This window comes from Poromitra crassiceps (genome assembly GCF_964638095.1).
Source record: "Poromitra crassiceps genome assembly, chromosome: 2".
NCBI classification, from domain to species: Eukaryota; Metazoa; Chordata; class Actinopteri; order Beryciformes; family Melamphaidae; genus Poromitra; species Poromitra crassiceps.
In genome coordinates, this window is record NC_139624.1 from 111,224,025 (window position 1) to 111,250,200 (window position 26,176).

The 26,176-nt window shown below is 44.9% G+C and overlaps 1 protein-coding gene across 1 annotated transcript; it reads left to right on the forward strand.

The window, feature by feature from the left end:
* The first annotated feature begins 318 nt into the window (after positions 1-318).
* LOC310772003 (MICOS complex subunit MIC26-like) lies at positions 319-22,940 on the forward strand. The gene is made up of 9 exons (XM_083631963.1): positions 319-358; positions 729-830; positions 3,684-3,806; positions 9,087-9,119; positions 14,001-14,055; positions 16,895-16,990; positions 17,680-17,771; positions 19,512-19,601; positions 21,848-22,940. The coding sequence occupies exons 1-9, from the start codon at positions 341-343 to the stop codon at positions 21,890-21,892; spliced, it is 654 nt and encodes a 217-aa protein (XP_083488089.1). The 5' UTR covers positions 319-340; the 3' UTR covers positions 21,893-22,940.
* Positions 22,941-26,176: the final 3,236 nt, after the last annotated feature.

A 26,176-nucleotide genomic window follows, 5' to 3' on the forward strand; every position in this document is an offset into this window, starting at 1 on the left:
AAAACACTGCTGGGTGATGGGGTGGCGTGGCACAAATAAAGAATGTTGGAAGTAGTCCGCTAACGCTTCCTTATACTACAGACCTGTATCAGAAGATATACTAAATAGGTCAATGTGCAGTGAAGTAGTTATAACAGTGTGAGGCAGCAAAGCACCAACGAAGAAGAAGAAGAAGAAGAAGAAGAAGAAGAAGAAGAAGAAGAAGAAGAAGAAGAAGAAGAAGAAGAAGAAGAAGAAGAAGAAGAAGAAGAAGAAGAAGAAGAAGAAGAAGAAGAAGAAGAAGAAGAAGAAGAGACTCTCGGGCTTGCCGTAGAAAAGCGCACTGCATTGCCGTACGGACATGTCACACATGAAATTGGTAACGTAAACGTGAATTAATTTACCATTCACCAGGTTAACCTTATGACCACATAAATAGTCGACAGTGTTATAAGGTATTGTTTGACAACGGAGAGAGAACGATGTTGAGAACGATATGATTGGTTTCCATACTGCTAAGTTAGCTAACAGCTAACGTTAGCAAGTTGCTAGCTACTCACAGGTCACGTAGGCTGTGTTTCTGAGTCCGTTTTTGTAGAGTACATTGAGTTGAACGTCATATATTTCTGGTAGAGTCTACGGTCTCTGAATCATGTTTTAAGGTAATTTATTGACATTGCCGCGTCATTTCGCTGCTGCAGCACAGCAGCAGCATCAACCGTTTGTTTATTCCGGCCCTCCGACGCCAGGTGTCGCTGTCTGTCGCTGCCCTGAGCGGCTCGCTGCTGGCTGCCAGCATGGAGCCCGGGAGGAAGAAGAAGAACACAGCGCCAGCTCTCAGCATCGACGAGGTACAACACTGACATGGACAGAGACAGGGAGGGAGCACAGGGTGTTGTTCTCTGGCTGTGTGTCCTTGTTTACAGCGTGTGAGCATCCTTTGTGTTGTTGTTTTACCCTGCCCTTGTAGAACCAGTGGATGCTTATGGTTTAAGATAAACAGAAAGACGTGTGATATCTATTCATTATGAGGAAACCAGGCAGGATATTTTTTGTTGGGCTAGGTTACTTTCATTCTTTGTAATACCACAGCATGTTTTAAAAAATATTGTATTGTTTGAAAAGCCATGAAAACTATCTAAATATTGAAATGATGTTCTATTTGCTGGCATGAAACCAAGGCACGTACCACCAGGGAAACAAATGTTGGCACATCATTAGGTTCTGGATGCCCCACCCTCTAAGCTTGTTAGAGATGACTTCTCGCTCACCTGGAAAATAGGTGAGAGTAGCCGAGTGCAGTCAAGCGAGGCGTCAACAAGCCTAACACTCCGACTACACACTTGCTGCTCCTTTTCTTCTTCAGTTTTGTTTAACAGGTTGAAACATCTTAAAAGGTGCTCTAGTGCCACCCAAACTCACTGCTCTTAACAACCCAGCAAACTCACTGCTCTTAACAACCCAGCCCTTCAGGTTACTTATGTTTATTTTGATGTAGGCATGACAGGTTAACCTGATGCTGTTAGATGGTTTGTTTTCACATAACCATCTGGGAACGAGTCGCTCGGGAAACCATTTCAAATGGCAGCCACTTTCCATGAATGAACCATCTGCCTCACAGGCTCGCTCTCGCTGGCATCACACCAAAGCCCGCCTCTCATAGGATGCTGATTCAGATTGCTGCGAACCATGGGGGTTCGGATTCAAACCAATAGATTTGAGCCTGGCAAGATAGATTTGTTGTAAGCAAACTCAGGGACCTGGGACTAAACACAGCGATGTGCGACTGGATCCTGGACTTCCTGACAGACCGCCGCCAGGTGGTGAGGGTGGGCAACCTCACCTCCTCCCCGCTGACCATCAGCATAGGAGCACCCCAGGGGTGCGTCTCCAGCCCCTTCTGGTACGACCTCTACACCCACGACTGCGTGGCGACTCAAACTTCAAACACCATCGTGAAGTTTGCAGACGACACAGCAGTCGTGGGGCTGATCTCGGGGGGCGACGAGACGGCCTACAGAGAGGAGGTGAGGGTCCTGGAACAATGGTGCCAGGACAACCACCTCTCTCTGAACGTCTCCAAGACCAAGGAGATCATTGTGGACTACAGGAGAGGGGGGGGCACACACCCCCCAATCACCATCAACGGCACAGTGGTGGAAAGGGTGAACAGCTTCAAGTACCTGGGAGTCAACATCCACCAGGACCTGACCTGGGCCGGCCACACCGCCACTGTTGTCAAAAAGGCCCAACAGCGAATACACGGACTCAGGCGCCGAAGAAGTTTGGGCTAAGGAAAGAAATCCTCAGGGACTTCTACAGAGGCACCATTGAAAGCCTGCTGACTGGCTGCTTCACCGCCTGGTACGGGAACTGTACCACCATGGACCGCAGGGCGCTACGGAGGGTGAGGCGCGCGGCCCAGCACGTAACAGGAGACGAGTTGCCAGAACTGCACGAACTGTATAACCAGCGGTGCCTCAGGAGGTCCCTGAAGATCATCAAAGACACAAACCATCCCCACAACAGCCTGTTCTCCCGGCTACCCTCAGGGAGGAGATACAGGGTTCCAAAAACACGCACAAATCGCTTGAGGAACAGTTTCTTCCCGCAGGCCACGAGACTCCTAAATATGCACAAATAGTGCAGTAGTCGTACCGCAGTACCGTACTGCAGCTGCTACTATTACGGATGCCTAACGTTTAATTGTAAATTTAAGTGTATGTTTAATAAGGTGCCTAACGTTTAATTGTAAATTTAAGTGTATGTTTAATAAGGTACATGCTATTTGCACATGTATGTATAAAACGTCGAATTTGGAATGTCTGAACACGTCTAACGTATGCACATGACATGTGCACCTATGTGCAATGAATATGCCACTGTCGTATAAGCCACCGACTTGTCTTATTGCTTATAAGATGCCTATTTCTTATTGCCTTATTGCTGTCTTATTGCTTATTGATGCCTATTTCTTATTGCCTATTACTTATTGCTGTTGCCTATTTGTACTATGTCGTAAACGGAGTCCACTGCACAAGAATTTCACACGTGGTACTTGTACCATGGAGTGACAATAAAAATCTTGAATCTTGAATCTTGAATCTTGAATCTTGTGTGATTGTGATCTCATGATCTCGTGCGAATCCAGCTGCCTTGGAAGGTTAATGACAGGTGGTATTTATGGTAAATATTACATAGCATTTGTTTTTTTCAGATTATTTTTTGGGGCATTTTTGCCTTTATTGTATAGGACAGTAGGTTGACAGGGAGGGTGGGGAGAGAGAGAGGGATAATCTTCAAGTTCACAAATGTGGACCACTTTTATGACTTTTGAAGCGTAAATGCGTTTTTTTAATGCGATTTTCAGAAAATGTAAAAAAAGCCATAAAGGTGGGCCTTGTTTGTCAAGACTATCCTGCTGAACACAAATGACCACTCCCATAAACTTTTGTTAATCACAGACCTTATTTCATGCATTTAAGTTGAATCCCCATTCTAAAATCCCATGGCCTTTTCCGAGTGACGACCCAACATGGCAGTGATTTCTGGTTAAGCCTACAAAAATACGTCATTCCTGCTATACTCTATTATCTATAAGTTAGGCTGCTGAGTGAACACTAGCATGCATCATCTTGTTTGTTTGTTTGTGTGTGTGTGTGTGTGTGTGTTTGTGTGTGTGTGTGTGTGTGTGGGGGTTGCAGCTGCCATCTCTCTACAGCAGTCCAGAGGCGGAGGCTCAGTATGTGGAGCAGGAGGCAGGACCAGTGGAGCAGGGCGTGGCCAGCCTGAGGAAATGGGCCGAGCCGTACACCAACCAGTGTCAGGTACGCTCACACCTGTCTAGGGCTGCCCCCTCCACGTCGATTGGTCGATTGTTTGGTCGACGTGCTCTTGGTCGACGAGATTCACGTTGGTCGAGCAATCGCTGGTGTTAATAATTTCATAGGCGAAATTCAATTTCATAAAAATAAAAGCGATCCGGAACGAAGTAGCGTGCCGCGGAAGCAAGTTGCAACACAGACCTTTTCTAGAAGCACAAAGGGAGTGATCCAGGCTAGAGACAGGCAACCACAGTTAGCAGAAAGGGGAGCAACCCAGCAGCTATCAGTGCAAACAATGGACGCACGCAGCCACCATCAGCTGTTAACAAGCTGTTAACGAGCGCAGTACGCACCTTATGAGATGAGACTGAGGGGCCCTTTACACGAGGACAGTTTCTGGAAGAAATGACACAATAGCGTTTCCTTCACACCTTTTCCTTCACACCTTCTCCCTGTTTACATGAGCGCTGTTGAATTTTTTAAATTCCAAACTGTTTTAAAGTTTTAATATTTGTCGGGTGAGAACCATAGACTGTAAAAGCTGAGAACGTAACGTATATGTGACCAGTTTATCAGAATAACCCCTATTGGAAATCTTTAACGAGCAGCGAGGACCGGGAGCGCTGACTGTGATCTGTCAAACCCTACTGCTACTGGCAGTGAGAAAACACTGTCGACGTGCTTTTGTAACTAACGTTAAATGCCGACCGGGTACAGCCATCGGCTCCTCGCAGCAGTAACGTTATGAACATGTAACTGAAGTTGGCCACAGTGTAGCTTAATTCTGAATGTTGCCAAACTTCATTGATACTGACGTTTTATTTTGAAAATGGTTGCCAACTCGCGCACGGCTATGGCGTAATCGCGTGTGTCGCGTGTGCAGGCACGTCAGAGTTCCTGAAATGAGCCGTCTCAAGCGATTACATGGAGCGCTCAGCGGGGAGCGTCACCAAGAATTCCACTCTGGAGGGTGGTTTCAAAATGTGTCGTTTCCTAAACCCAAATTCGCCGTCGCCGTCTAAAAGGGAGGCACTAACGATAAAATAATTCCCCGTCACCATAGGAAACCGTCCTCGTGTAAAGTGCCCCTGAGTCATCAGTGAGACTGGACATCCAGCTGCTTTCGCACTCACTTGCACTCCAACTCCGGTAATGTTAGACAGGCTGTTATAAGATGTTACTGGAATAAATCGCAAAAGCTACCTACTACCTAGTTGTTCTTTCTACCAACTAATTAACCATGCCACGTGTGCTAACGTTACATAACCATCGCACAGGCTTTCATTGAACTGAGCAGGTGGCCAGGTGTTGCATGGCACACTGATCAGTCTGTCCATTGTCCATTCCGGTAACGTTACAACGCTGCAAATAGCTTTTATTTATACACTGCAAAAAATGAAAACCAAAAAGTACACTGCAAAAAATAATAATTTAGACCCCGTTTCGACCAATCGATTGGACGGAGCTGTGGTCGATTTCTGGTCGACCAGGATAATCTTTGGTCGAGGGCAGCCCTACACCTGTCACTACCTTCCATTTAAACAATGGGCAACAAAGAACTGGAATAATAGCATTTTAGATTCCGCTTTTGTGAAATGCAAGGAATTTCTCTGCTGCAGACTGCTTTTGTTCTCGCTCTATCAGGGTTCGTACGGTCATGAAAAACCTTGAAAAGTCACGGAAATTTAAAATACAATTTCCAGGTCTTGTAAAAGTTATAGAAAAAAATTAAATCGCCCAAGTTTTGGAAAAATCACGGAAATTTGTTTAATAAATATTTTCATGGCATTCATTTACCCTGAGTTTAAAATAATTTGTGTGCTTTTAAAATAAATAATGTAACATTACATGTATGTGACAGTGGGGTAGTTAGTGTGTCCGTGTGGGTGTGTGTGCAGCAGGCAGAGCCAAGTGCTCTGACTCCCAGTCGTGGGTGTTGCCCCCTCTTCTCTCTCACTCATTCAGTGCTGTAGCTTAGCTTCAGCACAACAAACATGGCTGCTCTGACCACACGCGGTCTTGTCTTGGACATGCACAGAGATCGAAATATGGAATAATTTTTGCTTACGTTACATTGCTGACAGTGGAAGCCCACGCATGGACACAACATAGCCCGTCTGTAAACAATGTTTAAAAGTGCGCAGGCGAAGCCGACACGGCCAGCTTGATAAACATGGTAAATGGTAAATAGCCTGCATTTATATAGCGCTTTTATCCAAAGCGCTTTACAATCAGTAGGTACATTCACCCATTCATACACTAATGGCGGCAGGCTGCCACGCAGGGTGCTGGCACACCATCAGGAGCAATTTGGGGTTCAGTGTCTTGCCCAAGGACACTTCGACATGCGGACTGGAGGAGCCGGGAATCAAACCACCGACCTTCTGATTGGTGGACGACCCGCTCTATCTCCTGAGCCACAGCCGCCCATAACATCCAAACTTGTTCAAAGAGCAACAGGTTAACGAATGTATGTGATCGATATCATAATTACATTCCCTCAAATAAGTCGTCAAACGAGTGTTATTTTGTGACAAGCAAACTTTTTTAACCGTTTGAGTTGGACGAGGAAATGCACTCAGTACGAGCGCAGACCCTCTGCCAAGTAACGTTTTTTTTTTTTTTTCATTTTTTATATGCAATAAAGACACACAAGAACAAAACAAAAAACAAAAACAAAGACACACAAGCTCAGTCACAGGAAAGGAAAAGAAAGAAAAAGCATACACATATCAACATTACAACATCGTAGTGAGGTGCTACCATGATATATAGAATCCAGTGTGAGGAATAAACGAGATATCAGTTGGGTGAGTTACCCGTTGCCCCTAACCTCGTCCAAGTATGCCATAAATGGGTCCCAGATGGTAGAAAACTTCCTAAGTGAATTGGTCCTCAGGAACCTGAGTCTCTCCATACGTATAACAGAAACCATGTCTGACAGCCATAGCTGAAAAGAAGGTGGGGAGGGGGACTTCCACTCCCTTAGGATGAGTCTCTTGGCGACGGTCGTCCCCTGTGTCAGAGACTGCTGCACAGCAGTAGGAAGGAGCAGAGAAGATTCAGAGCAGCCGAAGATGGCGAGTTCCGCCTCCGGCTGAAGGGTTACTTTATAGGCCTTGGAGTGCCAAGTAACGTTATTGAGTCATGGTGACGCTGTTTAATAAGTGATCTGGTTGCAAGTATAGGGGACATCAGATCACCAATAAGTGATATCAGCATAGCAAGCATTCATTGTTATAATAGGCTATAGTTGGTCAGGGCTCAAAAGCAGGGCAGGAACAGGTCGGTCAAGTGAAAGTGGATCCCTTAATTTAGAGTCAACCACAAAGCATTTAAGCAACTTGAAAGAGTGAAAGTGAGCGATTTAAAACTAATAAACAACTGACCTCAGGCTCATTTACGGTAACTTCACAAGATATATTTACCGTACATCAGAAAGAAGTTGAAAGCAGTGATTGATAATCAATAAAATCTAATAATGATGTTTTTCTGGAAATTGCATCATTGGGAGGTTGATTCTGGCACTCAATATTAGAGGTGGGCAATATATTGATTTTATATTAATATTGTTTGTGATATGAGAGTAGATATTGTCTTAGATGTTGGATATGGTAATATGGTGATACGGCATAAATGTTGTCTTTTCCTGGTTTTAAAGGCTGCATTACAGCCGGTGAAATGTAGGCTAGTGACATTTTAAAGCAGAATGTCGTAACTCACTCACTTTTTCATGTATACACAGAGACTTCACAAAATGTTTGGTCATGGAAATTTGTTTTGAAGTCATGGAAAAGTCATGGAAATCCATTGGTCAAAATGTGTATGAACCCTGTCTATGGACATCTCTGACTTTCAAGTTGTTTGATTTGTTGGCAAATCAAACAAGGAAAACAAAAACAGACGTCTTGTAGTTTAACAAGCTAAATTCACAAACTAGACTGTTTGACTTCAAACTTGCAATAAACATGCATGTGTTTGTTTTCTTACTGTTAAATCACAAAACTGTGTATGTCTTCTTCACCTTGTTGAGAAGGTTAAAGGTCACATTGTGTCATATAACTCTGAAACTCTGGTAGCAAATCGTGTCTCTGATTTTCCGACCTAATCATCCAACTTTGGACTGCGTTCATGGGAAATCTCCAATTTGGAAATTATTTTTCTCAACATATCCTATAGATCCATTTGGAGTGGACGTCACAGGGTTAGTTTCGCATGCATCGCGGTATCCAAAACTGAGGAACTGAAGCTGAAACGAGAGAGATTCCTGGAATACAGGAAAAATATGTCCTGTGTCGTATGCGTATAGATAGACGCTGGACATTCCCACTATGAATATGACTATGTCCGGCACTGCAACTTTGCGATGTAGTTAGATCCTAGACCCATTCTGACAGTGAGTATGAGTCAGAAAATCTCACCCCATTGAAAGAGTTAGCTTATGTGTGAGAGGTAACCTGTCTGTTCCTGGAAAAGCTTTAAAATACGTGGGGGAGGCGTCCGGATCTTCCATATTTCTGACAGCTGAACCGCTAGTTGTAACTTTCTGCAACCAGTTCGGCTCCGCCCACAATATACGTAATCAGTGTTTACAAACATAAACAGGGTCTATAGAGCAAGAATGCAACAAGAAATCCATGGATAATGTGAATGGCTAACCTGACGCTGCCAGATGGCTTGTTTTCACATAACCATCTTGGAACGAGTTGCTCGGGAAACCATTTCAAAGGGCAGGCATTTTCAAAACATACCTGGCAGGTGATTGGATGAACCATCTGTCTATCACGAGCTCACTCTTGCTGGCGTCACACCAAAGCCCGCCCATAGCTGACTCATAGGATGCTGATTGGTGCAAACCACTGATGGTTGGGATTGAAACCAATAGATTGGAGCGTGGCGAGATGGATTTGTCATGTGATTGTGATCTCATGATCTCGCGCTAATCCAGCTGCCTCGTTAGTTGTTTGGCCATGATGTTTCTGCGTTGTGCAGCACGGAGATTCTGGTGCGCTCAAGCGCAGAGGGGTATTTTTGCACCTAAGAGGTGCTTTTGCGCGCATGCTAACGATAGGAGAATGCCATCTATGCCCCGCATTCTGCGCAGAAAGGCCTGGTTTGGCATGTGGCACGCCTACCCCATGCATGTACAATTATAACAGGCATAGAGGTAATGGCGCGGCATTGCACTCAGCGCTAAACAAGCGCAAACTAAATTACCGCTTTTGCAATGATAGGGCCCTAAGAGACCTGTGTGATAGTAATGAGTGTTGTGGTTTTTTGCAGCAAACGAGTCAAACTGTCCTGGAGAAAGTCGAGGTAAGAGACTGTCGGGCCTGTAAAGAGTGTTTTGGTTTCTTTTATGTTCAGTATGTTTGCAAAAATGACCTGTTTTCCTTGTTTAAATTAATTGGTTAATTTTAGGGCTGTCCTCGAATACATTTCTTTCAAATTTGAATATCCCATTGAGGTTTTCCACAAATATTCAAATGTCTGCTGTGATGTCATCACTGCCTACCTGTGACTCGGGAGGATACAGTCATGTTTTTACGCCCCGAAATGCGCTTTGCGTTGAAGAGGCGTGGCGCAGTGCCAGAATAGGCCAGAATGGGCGTTTCGGGCTTAAATACCAGCCTAAAGCGATCTTCCCAACTGGCGTTAATTTTGCGGTTAATGCTTTTCAAAACCAGGCCTTATTCAGTGTGCCAGCTCCCCTACCAAACATCACACACAGACACACATGTGCATCTCTCCCAGCATGCATTGGGGCTTAATACATTTTGACAAGAAAAAGCAACCAAATCAGCCGAAGTAGGCTAAGTGGTAGATAGAAATTATATTTATGTTAACACAACATGCAATTCTAGAACATTTCAATATTGGACAAAATAAAACATAAAAATCAAAACACAACCCTATGTGAAACATACATGTAATCCAGGTCGTATATATATACACTTATATATACACGTATATATATACACATATACACTTATACATATATATACACTATAGGACACTTTTCACCGGCCACCGTCAGCATGAGTGTGTTGTGGCCGCATGCATGTATTTTGGTGTTCGTGTGACAATAAAAGACGGGCTTGTCCGTTACGAGAGTACCGTATATACGTCGCAAATACAACGTGTTATAGTCGAGTGACAACCGTAACACAGTTATACTGTGATGTCTTGTCTCCAATAAGACTTGGCTTACTTGACACGTACTTTTTCAATAAAAACACATTTATGCCATGACTTTACATAATGTATATTTATGTTGCATCATTTAGCCTGTGCTGTGATGTGCAGGAGCAGCAGGTAGCCTACAAGTTATAAAACTAAGACTGTCCTGAATGAGCCGAGTGGGGGGGCTTGTTCACTATTGTGAAAGTTATGTGTTTACAACATATAAAGATCATGGAAGTGGATGGTATCAGGAATGTCACTGATAGTTAACTCATTGAGTGCCAATGACGACTTTAGTCGTCAATTCGGATAGTAACGTTGAGTGCCAATGACGACTAAAGTCGTCAATTGCGTTTTTTGACGGTGGGACGTGGATCAAAGCCAGATCCATCTCCTGTAAAATTTTGGGGCATGTTGAATGTGTATAACCTATTTTACCGACCCATTAGGTGGCGACAGTGCTCTCCAGATTAGAGAAAGGCGAGGAAAAAAGAGAGAAGTAGTCATGGGGAAACGGAAATCGCATCGATATGCATGAAGCATAACGTTAGCTGTGCCTGTGAACAGCAGTCAATATGCTGCCACAATTGAGCCCCTCCGTCTCCGCTGCGATAGCCCCTCCATATGATTTAGTTGCCGACACCAGCGTCTTTCTGAAAAGTTACATTATTCTCAGCTGGGAGCCGGCGACATGCTGTGAAAAAGCGGGGTGCAGCGCACTTTTCAGTGCAGAGCAAACGCAGAGCAAACGCAGCAGAGCCCCAGAGACACTCCCACGGAGGAGGAGGGGGGGGGGTGGGGCACGCAGGGCAGCATAGGCTACAACCATTGACAGTAAACACAGACCCAGACAGCAGGCTCGATGCACAGAGACAGGCAAACAAGCTAGAATATCTGATGCCCACCAGCAGTAAATCAAGACCAGCAAGAAGGTGTAGGGTCTGCGCACGCAGGGGCCAGCGCTGCTGGTTGCAGCTAAAAAATATTATTTGGCCAAACAAAATTCCTTTGTTTTCACTGTTTTATTGAAGGAAATTATTTTTGAGGTGTCATTACATCAGAAAATATTACCTTCAGAGTCAGTGATGTGCTTGAAATGCTTAATTTCACAAAAGGCTGAATATCTCAGCTTCTAAATTGAAACGCGTTTTTTTGCTGAAATCAACCTATCTTCTCCGGCTGATAACTAAAGAATGGAAAATGATATCAATAAACTTTTTTTGCAGATGATAGAAGAGAGTCTCATCGTTCTTTGTGCGTGTTCGGTGTTTACATAGTAATATCACACAATATTCTGTGGGCCTCGAGAAATCACTGAAAACGCTCTGAAACTCTGGCACTGGGAGCGTCCGTTCTCCAAAAGTGGCTGGCACTCAATGAGTTAACGTTCTATATTGTACAGGGAGACCATCAGCCCTGCTGAACAGATCTGTATTTGCTTGTAGGTTGAATAGTTTTATTCAGGCAATGATCTGTGATGCGCTGAGATATCCAAATTGACATGAAGAGATGACAGCATGCAGCTGCAACCGGAGTTACCGGACTGGAGTATCTCGGTGGATTGGGACCTTGGAAGGGAAGAATGTGATTGGTTTACTCAAGACCACCAATCCAGCACTTGTGAATAATTTAAAAAGGCGTAGTTAAATGGTTAGCGCTGTGGATTCTGCTGTTTAGCGCCAAGGGAAAATTAGGGAATGCGCCTGACCACGCCCACTAATAGCGCTGGGCCAAGCCATAAATGCAAATTTAAGTCCAGGGGGAAGATAGAGCCCAGTGACTTAAGTGTTGCATTATCGCCACCTACTGGATTGTTATATTAAAGCTACATAATAATCCTTGGATCAATAGAGAGCTCCAGGGATGACGTATTTTTGTAGGCTGAATGCGGAAGTCCCGAACTTCCTGGTTCTTCACTGTTTCTGTCTATGGGATTTTTGAATGGGTTTTTGGCGCGATGCTTCAAATAATGTCTGTGGGCAACGCAAGTTTAATCAAACGCGAACCAAGGTTCAGCGGGATAATCTTCACACATGAGGACCACTTTCATGAGTTTTGAAGCGTAACTGCGAGCCCTAGAGGTAAAAAGCTCGTGCTAAGCTAATCCAGAACTACACACAGTGTCGCATAGGCATCCACGCATTGATTGCGAGAGAAAGAATTTCCGCGTTCACTCGTGATGACGTATAATATCCGCGTCGACATTGTAGTCTCATTTAGCCGTTTGCTAGCTAGCCACCCTTTTAACGGCACATAAAAGCTTCAAAACTCATAAAAGTGGTCTTCATGTGTGAAGATGATGTTACTAAACACTGGTTCGCGTTTGATTAAGCCAGCGTTGCCCAGAGAGATTATTAGAAGCATCGCGCCAAAAACCCATTCAAAACTCCCATAGGCGAAAACTGTGAAGAACCAGGGCTGTTAGCATCGATGATTTCCGGACTCGTTCCTGGAGCTCTCTATGGATTAATTCCTTAAAGCATTGGTTCCCAAACAATGGACCGTGGACCACTGGGCTCCGCCTGATGGTCCGCCAGGGAATTGCAAAAAAAAAATCTCTTTTTTACAGACAACAGTTTTTATATACACATTAACCCTGAGCAGTTGCCGGATTGGGCAGATTTTTGGAAATATCGTGATATTTGGGAAACATCACAATTTTGAACATTTACTTTCAAAGGCTGCAGCAGGCTCAGTTTTAAAGCCAGAGTGAAGTTTCTGGTATCATATGAAACTAGAAGACTTAAGGAATGGGTTTGTACCAACCATGTCATGCTAGCTTGTCAGGAAGGTAGCTAAATAACACTCCAAATTTAGGCTACATTTTGGCGAGGGAAAAAACCTTTCAAAGCGGTCCTTTTTTTCACAGTTGGCAGGTGTGTGTGTGAATGTGTGTGTCCATTTTGAATCAGCTAGTAGCCTTATATTGTTATTTAGTTAATCTGCTGCTATTGCATGGTTAAATCAGCTAATTTTATTTTATTGGGGGGGGGTATACGCAGTGGAAGTGGTCCCTGGGAAATTTGGTTTGGTACGTAGTGATACTTGGTCGGAAAAGTTTGGGAACCCCTGCCTTAAAGGATGGCTTTACCGATAATCAACCCACTCTGTATCATAATCTCAGTAATATAAGCACATGGGCAGTGTTTACTTTCTCTCTCTCTGTTTACCTCACAGAGAAAAATCCTCCTGCAGAAACTCTGCCCCCCCAGCTGCAAGTCGTTAAGGCTCATTAAGGCTCTCAATGTGCGCATACTTAAAAAATTTAAAATAAACAATAGCAGAACGTCCGCAGCTTCGTTGTGACGTAAAACGTGTCACAACAGGGCGCTTTGCCACAGGAGGAAATGGGAGATCTCCGTGAACACTGCCCATGTGCTTATATTACAGAGATTATTAATGATACAAAGTGGGTTGGTTACTGGTAAAGCCATCCTTTAATATCCATGAATGAATGGGCCTGTAGGACATAAGGAGTGATGATTAGTTGGGGATAGGTTCATTCTAGAAAAAAAAGAAAAGAAAAAAATTATTATATATATATATGTATAGATATATGTATATTAATCAAATATTAAATTCGAATGTCAGCATTATGAACGGATATCCGAATATTTGAAGTCAACCCTAGTTAATTTGAACTATAAAAACATTTTTGTCATCAATGAAATCACGGAGGATGTCATAATAAAGACACTTATAACACTATTCTTGTGTGACACTAGTAGAAGGATCATACACAATAGAGAAATGCTAGGTAAAGAAAGCCAGGGAGAAAAGCAGGCACAGAGCCAGTAAGAGTAAGTCACTGGTCTGGACAGAGGCTGAAGTTGGGTGTATTGTAACCTGTTCTGTCCGTCTCTCTGTCCACTGATGATCTTTTTTGTTTTACTGAGATACTTTTGTCTTTTTCTACTCTTGTTTTTTTAATGTATTGTTTTAATATAATTGTTTTTTTAACAGTTTGAAATACATTTTCAAATCAATCAAATCATATCAATCTTCGGTCCACAGGAAGCGTACAGGACCGTAGAGCCGATCATCAACACCTCTGTTACAACAGTCACAGGTGAGAAAACACACTGACAGGGTTCCAGATGCCGCTTGTGATGGGCTAGGAGCTGGTTTGGATCTTAGGACTGGGTGGGGAAAGAGAGAGCCTGAGGCGCAGTCTCTTGTGCCTCAACAACCACCAGAGCATCGTCTTTACCTTCAATCCCCAAAATGCCTTGTGGTCCGACAAACTGAAAATGTTGAATTACATCCCAAAGTTTGGTTGTTTTGGTTATGGTTAGGCTAGTAAAACAACTTCCTTAATGTTGGGGTTTGGTCATGGAAAATGTTTGTTAAAAATTTTAATGTGGCTTACCTGGGAATTGAACTCCGGTCATCTGCATTAAAGGCAAAAGTTTATGTCCATCTGCCACCCCGACCACAAGTTGTAATGAATGTTTTTCTTATTTAACCACAACCTAGTCTGACTCACTGGAAGTAGGCTGCAGGGATAAGCTCTCCCATTTGCACAGACCATTTCAGTCGGAGCGAAGGGAAATCCCTTTCTGCTCTTTGTGTGTCCGCTCTCAAATGACTCCGCCGCTAGCAACTTACATGCTGAAAATGGCAAGTCTGGCATGCAAGACTAACCATGACAAAACCCTAACCTTAGCCAAGTTGTTTTACTTGCCTAACACTAACAGCCAAGATCCTTAAAACAAAAAAACATGCAATGAAATATGTTTGAAGAGTCTCATGGCGTTTCTCCGTTCCATCCTGACGGTCTCTCCCTGAAGGGCTTGAGCCTATCCCAGCATGCATTGGATGAAAGGCATGTCACCAGTTCACCACAGGGCTAAGACTAAATCATCTGCTACTACATGCTTATGGCAGTAATCATGATTCCTATGCTGAATATTGAGATCACCATTATGATGAATCATGTTTATCTCGATTTTCGGGAAACAAAATTACCCTACTAGAAACCAGAAACCACGCCCAAAATCGGGGAAAACACAAACTCCTGTCCAATCCTGGCGTTCTCATATGGCGCGTGCATGGTCGGGTTTTGCACAAAAACATCGTATATACGGAAGATGAACACTCCAACTTACTTCATTGACAGCAACATCCAGATTTTTCTTCTCGCCAATTCTCAATGGCTTCCTTGTTTTCCTCGGGAGTACAAAAAAAACTTTAACTGGCGATTTTTTACATTTGTTGTCTGCGCAGCCCACCACACAACAGCTTTTAGCTATGTTTAATTCAAGGAAAATGACGCTGGTGTGTGGAAATGAACAGAGCTTTTTAGTGCTGCACGATTAATCGAATCGCAATCGCAATCGCGATGTCAGCACGTGCGATTGCATAACCGCAAAAGTGTGCGATTATTTTATTTTTTTCACGTCTTTTTGAGTCACACACACACACACACACACACACACACTGTGTGTGAGAGCCTCCTTTAAACTAACGTTACACGCGACACACTGGGCATCAATACTAGCGGGAGACTTCTCCCATGCACTCCCGCAAATAAGTAATGTTATGTGCAGCAAGGTACATATTATCTACAGAGAGGGCGAGAGAGAACATCCATGATCGCTAACAGCAAGCTATGCTAATAACTAGCTAGCCGTTCGTTCAGAAACGCATGTAAACAGCCGTGTGATCAGTGAGAACGTCAGTAAAATAAGGAGAGAGCTGCAGGTGCTTATGCAGAACTAGTGCGCGATTAAGTACACAGTGGGGATGACCCGCTGTGATGAAGAATATAACGAGATTAACAAGGTTGATAGCAAAACACTGTCGCAGCTGCCAGCACTGGCAGCATCACCTCCAGGCTAGCTAACTAGCCTGTCACATGACGCCTTCATGGTCCCCTCGTTAAAAGTCTGCAGATGCACGTTCTCACCTCTCTCTCTCAAGAAGCGTCACGTGAGTGTGGCGTTTAAGGCCATCTGTCGCTACAAAATAAATAAACGGGGTGTATCATTCATTAGTATTGCTGGACAGACATGTAACTAACTTTGCAACTTTGCTGAGCCATCTTCTATGTGCTGTAACACAGTGCAGTTTCTATTTGACTGGTGTTTCTTTTTTACATGTTTGGGGCAGGCAAATGTCTCAAAATGTTTTATTTTTTTGTAAAGATAATTTAATTTCAAATTGTTTTATTTTTTTAGTTTTAATATATTTTAAATTGTAACATATTTCATGTATTTTAGTCTGTGATATGTGAAACCGTGGTATTTTTGTCCAAGGTTATCATACCGTCAAAAACTCATGCCGGCACATCCCTAGATACCTAGTGGCAGTGGTGGCCCAACGGTTAGAGAAGCGAGCTTCAATCCCCGGGACCGGCAGGATAAATCTGGGTGGGGAAAGTGAAAAGGCAGCGCTTGCCCCTCCCTCATTACCACCACTGAGGTGCCCTTGAGCAAGGCCTTAACCCCAACTGCTCCAGTGGAGCTGATCAGTGGCCAGCAGATCAGACTGTGGTTGTACTGGTCAGCTTCCAGGTATGAATGTGTGTGTGAATGTGAACAGGGCACTCCTGAAAAAGAGAGCATTGCTCTCAGTGAGACTCCCCCTGTATAAATAAAGGTAAAAAAAAAACTCTTGTTTATTATATCGCAATCACAATCGCAATCGCAATATTGTCCACCCTAATCGCTAATCGCACCTTTACCCCAAATCGTGCAGCACTAGAGCTTTTCCCCCATGATGGGCGTGGCCTATTTCATGCAGTGTCTCTATACTGCAGCCAGCCACCACGGGGTGATGGAGATGTTTTTGCTTCACTTTAGGGTCCATATTTGATAGGGTAAATGGTGGGAAGATGCCGAGCTGACATGTTGACCTGCCGTCTCTCCTCCTCTTCTTCCTCCTCCTCCTCTTCCTCTGTGTTCCAGATGTGTACCGCGTCCTCAGCGACCCGCCCCCTCACCTCTACCCGAGCGTCGGGTTGGTGGGCTTCTCCGGCTTCCTGGGACTTTATCTGGCCAAAGGTAAGTCTGGACCCACCTGACTGAATGTTCTCTGTTTCTCACACTCTTAAAGCCATTCTGATCTAAAGGCTTCTGCTTAAATGCTTGGAATTAGTTTCTGAAACAAATATAAATAGTGAAGTTGATGTCTAGTTATTAATTTATTTCCAATCCATAGCCTTTGGCTTTCCATCAAATCAAAGGGCAGCTACTTTAAAGAATCTAAAGAAAAGAGAACTTCTGCACACTGTCTACACTTGCAAATAGAGGTTTATCTAACAAAAAGAATAACGTTTCGGTCCAACACGACCTTCATCACATTCTTCTTTTTTTGAAAAATCTGATGAAGGTCGTTGGAACTAAAAATAAAGAAAAATGTGGTGTGTCTCCAAACTTTTGGCTGGTAGCTTTTAGCAGGTCAGGTGTTATCGCTTTGGACTCCTGTGGCTCTTCGAATGAATCTCTCTTTCACTTTGTGCATCCTCTTTATCTCTCCCCCCTCTCTCTCTCCCCTCTCCCTCTCCTCTCTGTATCTCTCTCCCCTCTCTCTCCCTCTCCTCTCTCTCCCCTCTCTCTCCCTCTCCTCTTTCTCTCTCTGTATCTCTCCCCCCTCTCCCTCTCCTCTCTCTCTCTCTGTATCTCTCCCCCTCTCTCTCCTCTCTCTCTCCCTCTCCTCCTCTCTCTCTCCCCCCTCTCTCTGTCTCTCTCAGGCTCCAGGGTGAGGAGGCTGGTGTTTCCAGTTGGCCTCATGGCTCTGAGTGCCTCCATGTTTTACCCTCAACAGGCTGCGTCCTTATTCAAGGTATATTTGCATTGTCTGTTTTCCACTGAGTCTATAATGAGCACTCCACGCGAGGGGTCCATGAAAAGTCAAGCTGAGCCAGTTATTTGTCGCTTTTAACCTCGTCTAAGTAGGCTAGAAACGGGTCCCAGGTAGTTGAGAATTTCTTAAGTGAATTGATCCTCAGGAACCGGAGTCTCTCCATGCGTATAACCGAGACCATGTCCGTCAGCCACAGCTGGAAGGAAGGTGGAGAGGGGGCCTTCCACTCCTTCAGAATGAGTCTCTTTGCGAATGTCATCCCCTGCGTCAGAGACTGTTGTACAGCTGTAGGGAGGAGCAGAGAGGATTCCAAGCAGCCGAAGATGGCGAGTTCTGCCTCCAGCTGAAGGGTTATTTTATAGGCCTTAGAGTACCAATCAAATATGTTGGCCCATAATCCAGATAGTGAAGGGCAAAACCAAAAAGCATGGGCTAGTGTACCCTCTTAACACCTGACACCTATCACATAGTGGTGAGACGGAAGGGTAGATCTTGTGAAACCTAGGTGTAACAACTTTTTATTCATCAGTCATTGTGCCTGCCTACATCTACATATAACGTTACTCTTATGGAGCTGAGCACAGAGTAGTTTTGCATGTCAGGTGGCGCGGCATGTGGAGAATGAGAAGAGAGATGAGATGAGACAGATCGGGGGACGGGCGACGGCGGGGAGATTTGTAATTAAAGATTTTGGTGGCGGGCTCGTTGCGGACATCAGAAACATGTTTGAATGCAGTAGGCTACTAGCATTTGTTAATGGTCTGGTCTGAACACACACTTGGCTCAGTCAAACTGCTGCTCTCAGGGAGCAGCCACACACGGGGGGCGGGGCGATGGAGATCGGCTAGGGAAAAGCAATCGTCATTTCAGCCATTGAGTCGGCAATATACGATCCGATCGCAATCGGCACAACCCTACCCCAGACCCCCATTTGATGAGATTTTGTCTCTAGGACCCAAATCTGAGAATATATTTATTATGCCTCCGCCGGCGATAGGCCGGAGGCATTATGGATTCGGGTTGTCCGTCCGTACGTCCGATGCTCGTTAACGCGATATCTCAGGAACGTCTTGACGGAATTTCATCAAATTTGCCTTAAATGTCCACTTGGACTCAAGGATGAACTGATTACATTTTGGTGCTTAAAGGTCAAAGTTCAAGGTCACTGTGACCTCACGAACGCCATTTGCAAGCTCGTTAACGCCATATCTCAGTAACATCTTGACGGAATTTCTTCACATTTGGCTCACGTCTGGACAGACATGGATGTCGACTGCTCACTTGTTGGCGGAGGCATATAACCGCGGTGCGGTCGTTCTAGTTGTTCAATATGATTTTGTCCAGATGGCTTGCAAGTAGAGAGATATCCGATATCAAAATAACAATTCTTCTACATTCTCTTATGGTGTTAACTTCTTGTAAATTAAGTAACAGTGAAGTTGAACAATTAATCAATTTGCTGGGGACCCCCTGGATCCCCCTCAAGGACTCTTGGTCACGGTGGTCCCCAAACCCCACGTTGAGAACCTCTGGTCTAAATCCAAGCCTTGTTTCTGATCAGTGAACTGACAAGACTGGAGTGTTTTTCCATTAGGGGATCATGTCTCACGTGTGTGTGTGTGTGTGTGTGTTGTGTGTGTGTGTGTGTGTGTGTGTGTGTGTGTGTGTGTGTGCGCACGTGTGTTGCGGTTGGTTAACAAAGTCATGTATTTTCACTAGGTGAGCAGGGACTCTGTGTACAGCCGGGTGCAGCAGGGCTGCGTTGCCATGGAGACGCTCTGGAAAGAGCTGCCATTTGGCAAAAAGAAGGTGAGTCTTCAGCCAGTGAACCTGCACACAGGCTGAAATATTTCCTCTTGGCCGGTGGTTCTCAAACTGTTTTGTCTTCAGTACTCCCTTTCCCTGATTTCTGAATCCAAGTACCCCCTTTAGAAAACTGCAAGAGAAAACCATAGCACATGATGCAATGAATGAATGATAATCCACCATTTGAAGAAGATAACATTACAAAATGGAGGAAAAGAGTTGCAGTTAGTGCCTCCTGAGCAGATTTATTTTAATGTTTCATTTATTTTCATGATGATTTATTCTTACATTTTTCCATTTCCCCCTTTCTCTCGAGTACTCCCTGTAGTACCTCCATGTACCCCAGTTTGGGGACCACTGCTCTAGGCCAAACTGGTAATGCCGGGCTCAGACTACACAATATTTTTTGTCTTTCACGATGTCACCATATCAGACGAGGCAATCATTCTGCCATAGATTTGTGACGCGTCTTGGCCGGGAGAGTGGCAACACTACAAGTCTGATCTCGAACCAGGCCTGCCAACTCTGACGTAGAACATCGGGAACGACCCGCATGCCACAAGTCCATTTTCTCACACGGTGAAAAACAAAATCATAATTGATAACGTCACGGAGTGAAAACATGACTGAGTGCACGGGCAGGCAAGACAGACAGCACAGCGCCACAGCAGGAAACAAGAAATAGCCTATAGGTTACAAAATCCAGCCAGGTATATTTGTAGCCTACAATATAATAAATGATTGTGTTGCATGCTGCTGTAACTCTCCCTCTCCTCTCTCAACAGGCAGGCAGAGAGTGAGTGAGTTGCTATCGTTACGGGGAGGGGACACTGTGTTTCTCCGCACTCCAAGCGGAAGTCAAAAGGAACTCGTCGTAATTAGTTGTCAAACTAGGCAAGAAAATAATTCAGCCCGACGAAAAGACTAGCATGCCAATCTTTTCGTCGGGGTGAGGCATCCCAGATGCCCCAACGCTGGTCTTTGATTATGTCGCACTACAAGAGCTGAAGACGGCCACTCGTCATTCCCGATGGTCATGGTCAGGCCTGACGCTGGAAATGTGTCGCGCGCGACCAAATAGTTTTAATATCGGGCTGAATTTGTGTAGTCTGAGCCTGGCATTAGGAAATCTGTCTTGTTTGTCCCTGTTGTGCTCGCTGTGAGGATGTGGATGGAAAAGTGTTTGGTATGGAGAATATTGAACACTGATGGTAAATAATACTTTGTCTTCTGCAGTGGAGCTCATCCATACCATGTGGAAACATTAAAAGACATGTCACAACCGGGTCCTTGAATGTCCATCTACTCGATATTTTCATTTACCATGCTCAGTGTCTAGGCTTATCTCTATCCACATTCCAAAGACCGTCGCTGTAACTGTTAATTTACTGGTTTGAGGCGACAGGAGCCAGCATTAGTCTCCATGTTTTTAATAAAGAGGACAACTCACAGCTCTTTTGGCATTGTCCATTAACGAGTTGCAGCTAATTAATTATTAGATTGAGTAGATGGACATTCAAGGACCGGTTGTGACTATATGTATTTTTGTTTTTGGGGTGAACTGTCCCTTTAAAGGCACTAAATGTGATATTCAGCACTACTAGATGCCCGCGAAAGACTATTATATATCTAGCGAAACATGCAAGTTATAATGTTCAGACCAGTAAAAGAAGCCACGCCCCCTCTCTGTGTTGTGAAAACACGCTTTGTTGATTCGAGCCTGCTGGAGCGTCGGTGCGAGGCTCCTGCTTCGTTTCTGTGGCTTTAGCTCTTCCTCGCATTTATAAATGGACAGAGTGACCCAGTGAGGCTTGACAGCATTATGCTGGATCAAGCCGTGACTCTGATTGAGAAAATAAAGCGACCATGGCTGTGGAAATAAGGTTAGTCTCCGTTTGTATGGCGTTTTGGCACTGTGTATTTCCTGGTCTGTTTACAATACGGTATGTCGGGTGTGTGGCTCGCTATGCATGTCTCAATGGCAGATGAGTGTCTGGGGTTGCATAGTGTAGATGGCAGATGCTATATCAGAGCAATGCGAGTGTTTATGGTGGCATGGGAAGCCGTGACTGTTTTATCGACTGCATGTGTTTACGTCTTGACGTTACAGCTCCAGCGTGACATTTAGTGGGCAAAAATATTACAAATAGTGCCTTTAACAGTTTTACATCATGTATTTGTTTCATTGTGTTAGTCAACTCTGTTCATGTCTTGTCTCGTCTGATTCTGATTGTGATTCTTCTTGGAAGACGGAGAAGAAAGAGCAGGTGGAGAGCAACGACACAGCCAGTTGAGACTGCAAGAAGAAACACACACACACTTGCTCCTCTTGTATTATCCCCATGTGTTCCCTCGCCCATCGCCTGTGGCTCTGGGACTTGGTCACGTAAAGTTGACCATCTGTGATGTGAGGTACCAAGTGGATAAAACGGTTCCTTAACCGTTTCCGATGTATCACAGATTTGAAGATCTTATATTTCCTCTTAAAGAAGGCAGTAGTATGTCTGGAGGTGTTAAAATGATATTCCCGCGTGAAACAACCATTTAAAAGCAGTCTTTCGGCAGCCTGTGCCGAATTTAGGAGAGGAGAGTGCCAGTGCCGACACAGGAACCTTGGGATTTTGAGTATTCCATGATGCGTTTTACTTCCCAGGTGCGCTGGAATTGTTCACTGCGCCGCCGAATCCGTGTGTCTGAAATGTTTGCTCGCCGCGTGCAAGTGGTGCACCATGATAGTAATATGAAACACACTCTGCTGTAAATTCGACACAGGCTGTCGAAAGACTGTATTTAAACGGTTCTTTCACACAGGAATATCATTTTAACACCTCTGGACATACTACTGCCTTCTTTAAGAAGAATATAAATCTTCAAATCTGATACGAAATCAGAAACCGGTAAGGAACAGTTTTATCCACTTGGTACCTCACACCACAGATTGTAACTTTATGTGACCGAGTCCCAGAGCCACAGGCGATGGATGAGGAAACAAATGAACCTACTCATCTGAACTATAATACATACCTCACACACAGCTATGCCGTCTCCCAGAGCCATACATGCAGATTAATCGACAATGAAAATAATGGTTAGTTGCAGCCCTAGTGCTAAATGCCTGCAGGTGGATGTTATTAGTATATGATAATTTACTGCAGCCTGGCTGGCAGCAGCAGTGTTGAATGTGCACATTGTTCATGAAGCCTGTCAACCCTAACCTGTAACACAACCCTTTACATGCAGGACCAACCTGTCATCACGTCTTAACAGCCAGTCAACCCTAACCTGTAACACAACCCTTCACATGCAGGACCAACCTGTCATCACGTCTTAACAGCCAGTCAACCCTAACCTGTAACACAACCCGTCCCCCTTTACATGCAGGACCAACCTGTCATCACGTCTTAACAGCCAGTCAACCCTAACCTGTAACACAACCCTTTACATGCAGGACCAACCTGTCATCACGTCTTAACAGCCAGTCAACCCTAACCTGTAACACAACCCTTCACATGCAGGACCAACCTGTCATCACGTCTTAACAGCCAGTCAACCCTAACCTGTAACACAACCCTTCACATGCAGGACCAACCTGTCATCACGTCTTAACAGCCAGTCAACCCTAACCTGTAACACAACCCGTCCCCCTTCACATGCAGGACCAACCTGTCATCACGTCTTAACAGCCAGTCAACCCTAACCTGTAACACAACCCGTCCCCCTTCACATGCAGGACCAACCTGTCATCACGTCTTAACAGCCAGTCAACCCTAACCTGTAACACAACCCTTCACATGCAGGACCAACCTGTCATCACGTCTTAACAGCCAGTCAACCCTAACCTGTAACACAACCCTTCACATGCAGGACCAACCTGTCATCACGTCTTAACAGCCAGTCAACCCTAACCTGTAACACAACCCGTCCCCCTTTACATGCAGGACCAACCTGTCATCACGTCTTAACAGCCAGTCAACCCTAACCTGTAACACAACCCGTCCCCCTTCACATGCAGGACCAACCTGTCATCACGTCTTAACAGCCAGTCAACCCTAACCTGTAACACAACCCTTCACATGCAGGACCAACCTGTCATCACGTCTTAACAGCCAGTCAACCCTAACCTGTAACACAACCCGTCCCCCTTTACATGCAGGACCAACCTGTCATCACGTCTTAACAGCCAGTCAACCCTAACCTGTAACACAACCCGTCCCCCTTTACATGCAGGACCAACCTGTCATCACGTCTTAACAGCCAGTCAACCCTAACCTGTAACACAACCCGTCCCCCTTCACATGCAGGACCAACCTGTCATCACGTCTTAACAGCCAGTCAACCCTAACCTGTAACACAACCCTTCACATGCAGGACCAACCTGTCATCACGTCTTAACAGCCAGTCAACCCTAACCTGTAACACAACCCTTCACATGCAGGACCAACCTGTCATCACGTCTTAACAGCCAGTCAACCCTAACCTGTAACACAACCCGTCCCCCTTTACATGCAGGACCAACCTGTCATCACGTCTTAACAGCCAGTCAACCCTAACCTGTAACACAACCCGTCCCCCTTTACATGCAGGACCAACCTGTCATCACGTCTTAACAGCCAGTCAACCCTAACCTGTAACACAACCCGTCCCCCTTCACATGCAGGACCAACCTGTCATCACGTCTTAACAGCCAGTCAACCCTAACCTGTAACACAACCCGTCCCCCTTCACATGCAGGACCAACCTGTCATCACGTCTTAACAGCCAGTCAACCCTAACCTGTAACACAACCCGTCCCCCTTCACATGCAGGACCAACCTGTCATCACGTCTTAACAGCCAGTCAATCCTAACCTGTAACACAACCCGTCCCCCTTTACATGCAGGACCAACCTGTCATCACGTCTTAACAGCCAGTCAAACCTAACCTGTAACACAACCCGTCCCCCTTTGCATGCAGGACCAACCTGTCATCACGTCTTAACAGCCAGTCAATCCTAACCTGTAACACAACCCGTCCCCCTTTACATACAGGACCAACCTGTCATCACGTCTTAACAGCTTTAACCCTCCAAGCTGCTGGCAAGCTGCAGAAAAGCATTGTTGCTAGTAACTGTAGGTCTACCGCTCACTTCTTCACTCTCATGGGCCGACTGGTTTATTTGTTAAGGCGACTTCACACGTCGGTGGTGAGAGGCGAGATACTTTAAAACCCCAGGCACAAATCCTGTGCAGTGATGTCAGTAGTTTTTCTGTGTCACTTTCTGTATGGAGAAGTAAGAAGTCTTCTCTACATAAACTCTTGTCTAGTGCAAGCCGGAGCGTTTGGTGTGAATTATATGTCCTCCCCCCGCCACCCCCTTTCACCCCAATTGTACTTAGCCAATTCCCCTGACAAACTGTCCCGGTCGTTGCTCCAGCCCTTCTGTCAATCTGGAGAGGGTGTGTAGACTCATATGCTTTCTCCGATATATGTGGAGGCACCAGCCGCTTCTTTTCACCTGACAGTGAAGAGTTTCAACGGCAGGGCGTATCACGTGGGAGGATCACGTTATTCCCCCCAGACAACCCCCCACCGAAAAGGCCTGACCGACCAGAAGAGGTGCTAGTGCAGCGACCAGGACACATACCCTTAATCCGGCTAGGGATGTATCACGGGGGGCAAAGTTGCGGCCCTCGTATTGGTAGCGAGTGACATTTTTGTTTTTGTATCAGACATCTTGACGTATTTATTAACCCAGATGTTCTATTCAGGTTGCAGGATACAACAAATGTTTGACTATGCTACAGTAAAGGACAGATGTTGCGCTTGATTGACTTGACAATGAACTGTGATAATGTGTTGATTGTCTGTGTCCAACAATGCACTGTATACTGTATATATATATATATGAAGTGGTTTTGTCCCAATATAATGTAATCAAACCTGTGTTTCATTGTCTTTGTTCACATTAACTCAACATTTTAAATGGCTGACAGGGTGTTCAGAGACAGATCAGTACCTAACCCTAGCCCACCCTTCGGGGGACTCCACAATGCGTTATGCAGCCCAGTTGTCATAACATAAGCGACGTTGTTTTTGTTTGCGTAGCGTTTTTAAATCAACATTGGAAACGCGGCAACGTTTTCAAATGAACCGGTCTTCAAATTTAAGTTGGAAGCTCCTGTGATTGGAGGACTTGTTGAAATGTTAATATGCAACATATTTTACTATATTTGGTTCAGAAACATTGATATTCAATGTATCCATGCATACTTTGCAGAATCGTAAAATGTTAAAATTGTATTCTGATGAGTGGCGACTGGGTTGCATTATGCACATTATGGTGATGCTGAGGGCTTTTCATGGTCAGACAGTAAGGCTGGATTCACACAGACCCTGGCGCTCTGTATTGGCCCCCCGCACTCCAGTCATATTCAATGGGGGTAGTGCATCAGGCTCCGGCAGGGGGCTGCGTGAAAGACATGCAATGGTCGTACGTCGAGAGAGCTCAGGGCGATCTAACTTTTGGGGGGATGCAACCCGATGTCATGCTGCAGCTGGCCAGTCTAGACGCCACACACACAGCTCTGCTCTGTTTCACT

Bases quoted from the DNA above. Each gene is read 5' to 3' on its own strand.
- LOC310772003 (XM_083631963.1), top strand. The intron at 17,772-19,511 runs GTATATTTGCAT...TATTTTCACTAG, and splicing joins AGGCTGCGTCCTTATTCAAG to GTGAGCAGGGACTCTGTGTA. The intron at 19,602-21,847 runs GTGAGTCTTCAG...TCTTCTTGGAAG, and splicing joins TGCCATTTGGCAAAAAGAAG to ACGGAGAAGAAAGAGCAGGT.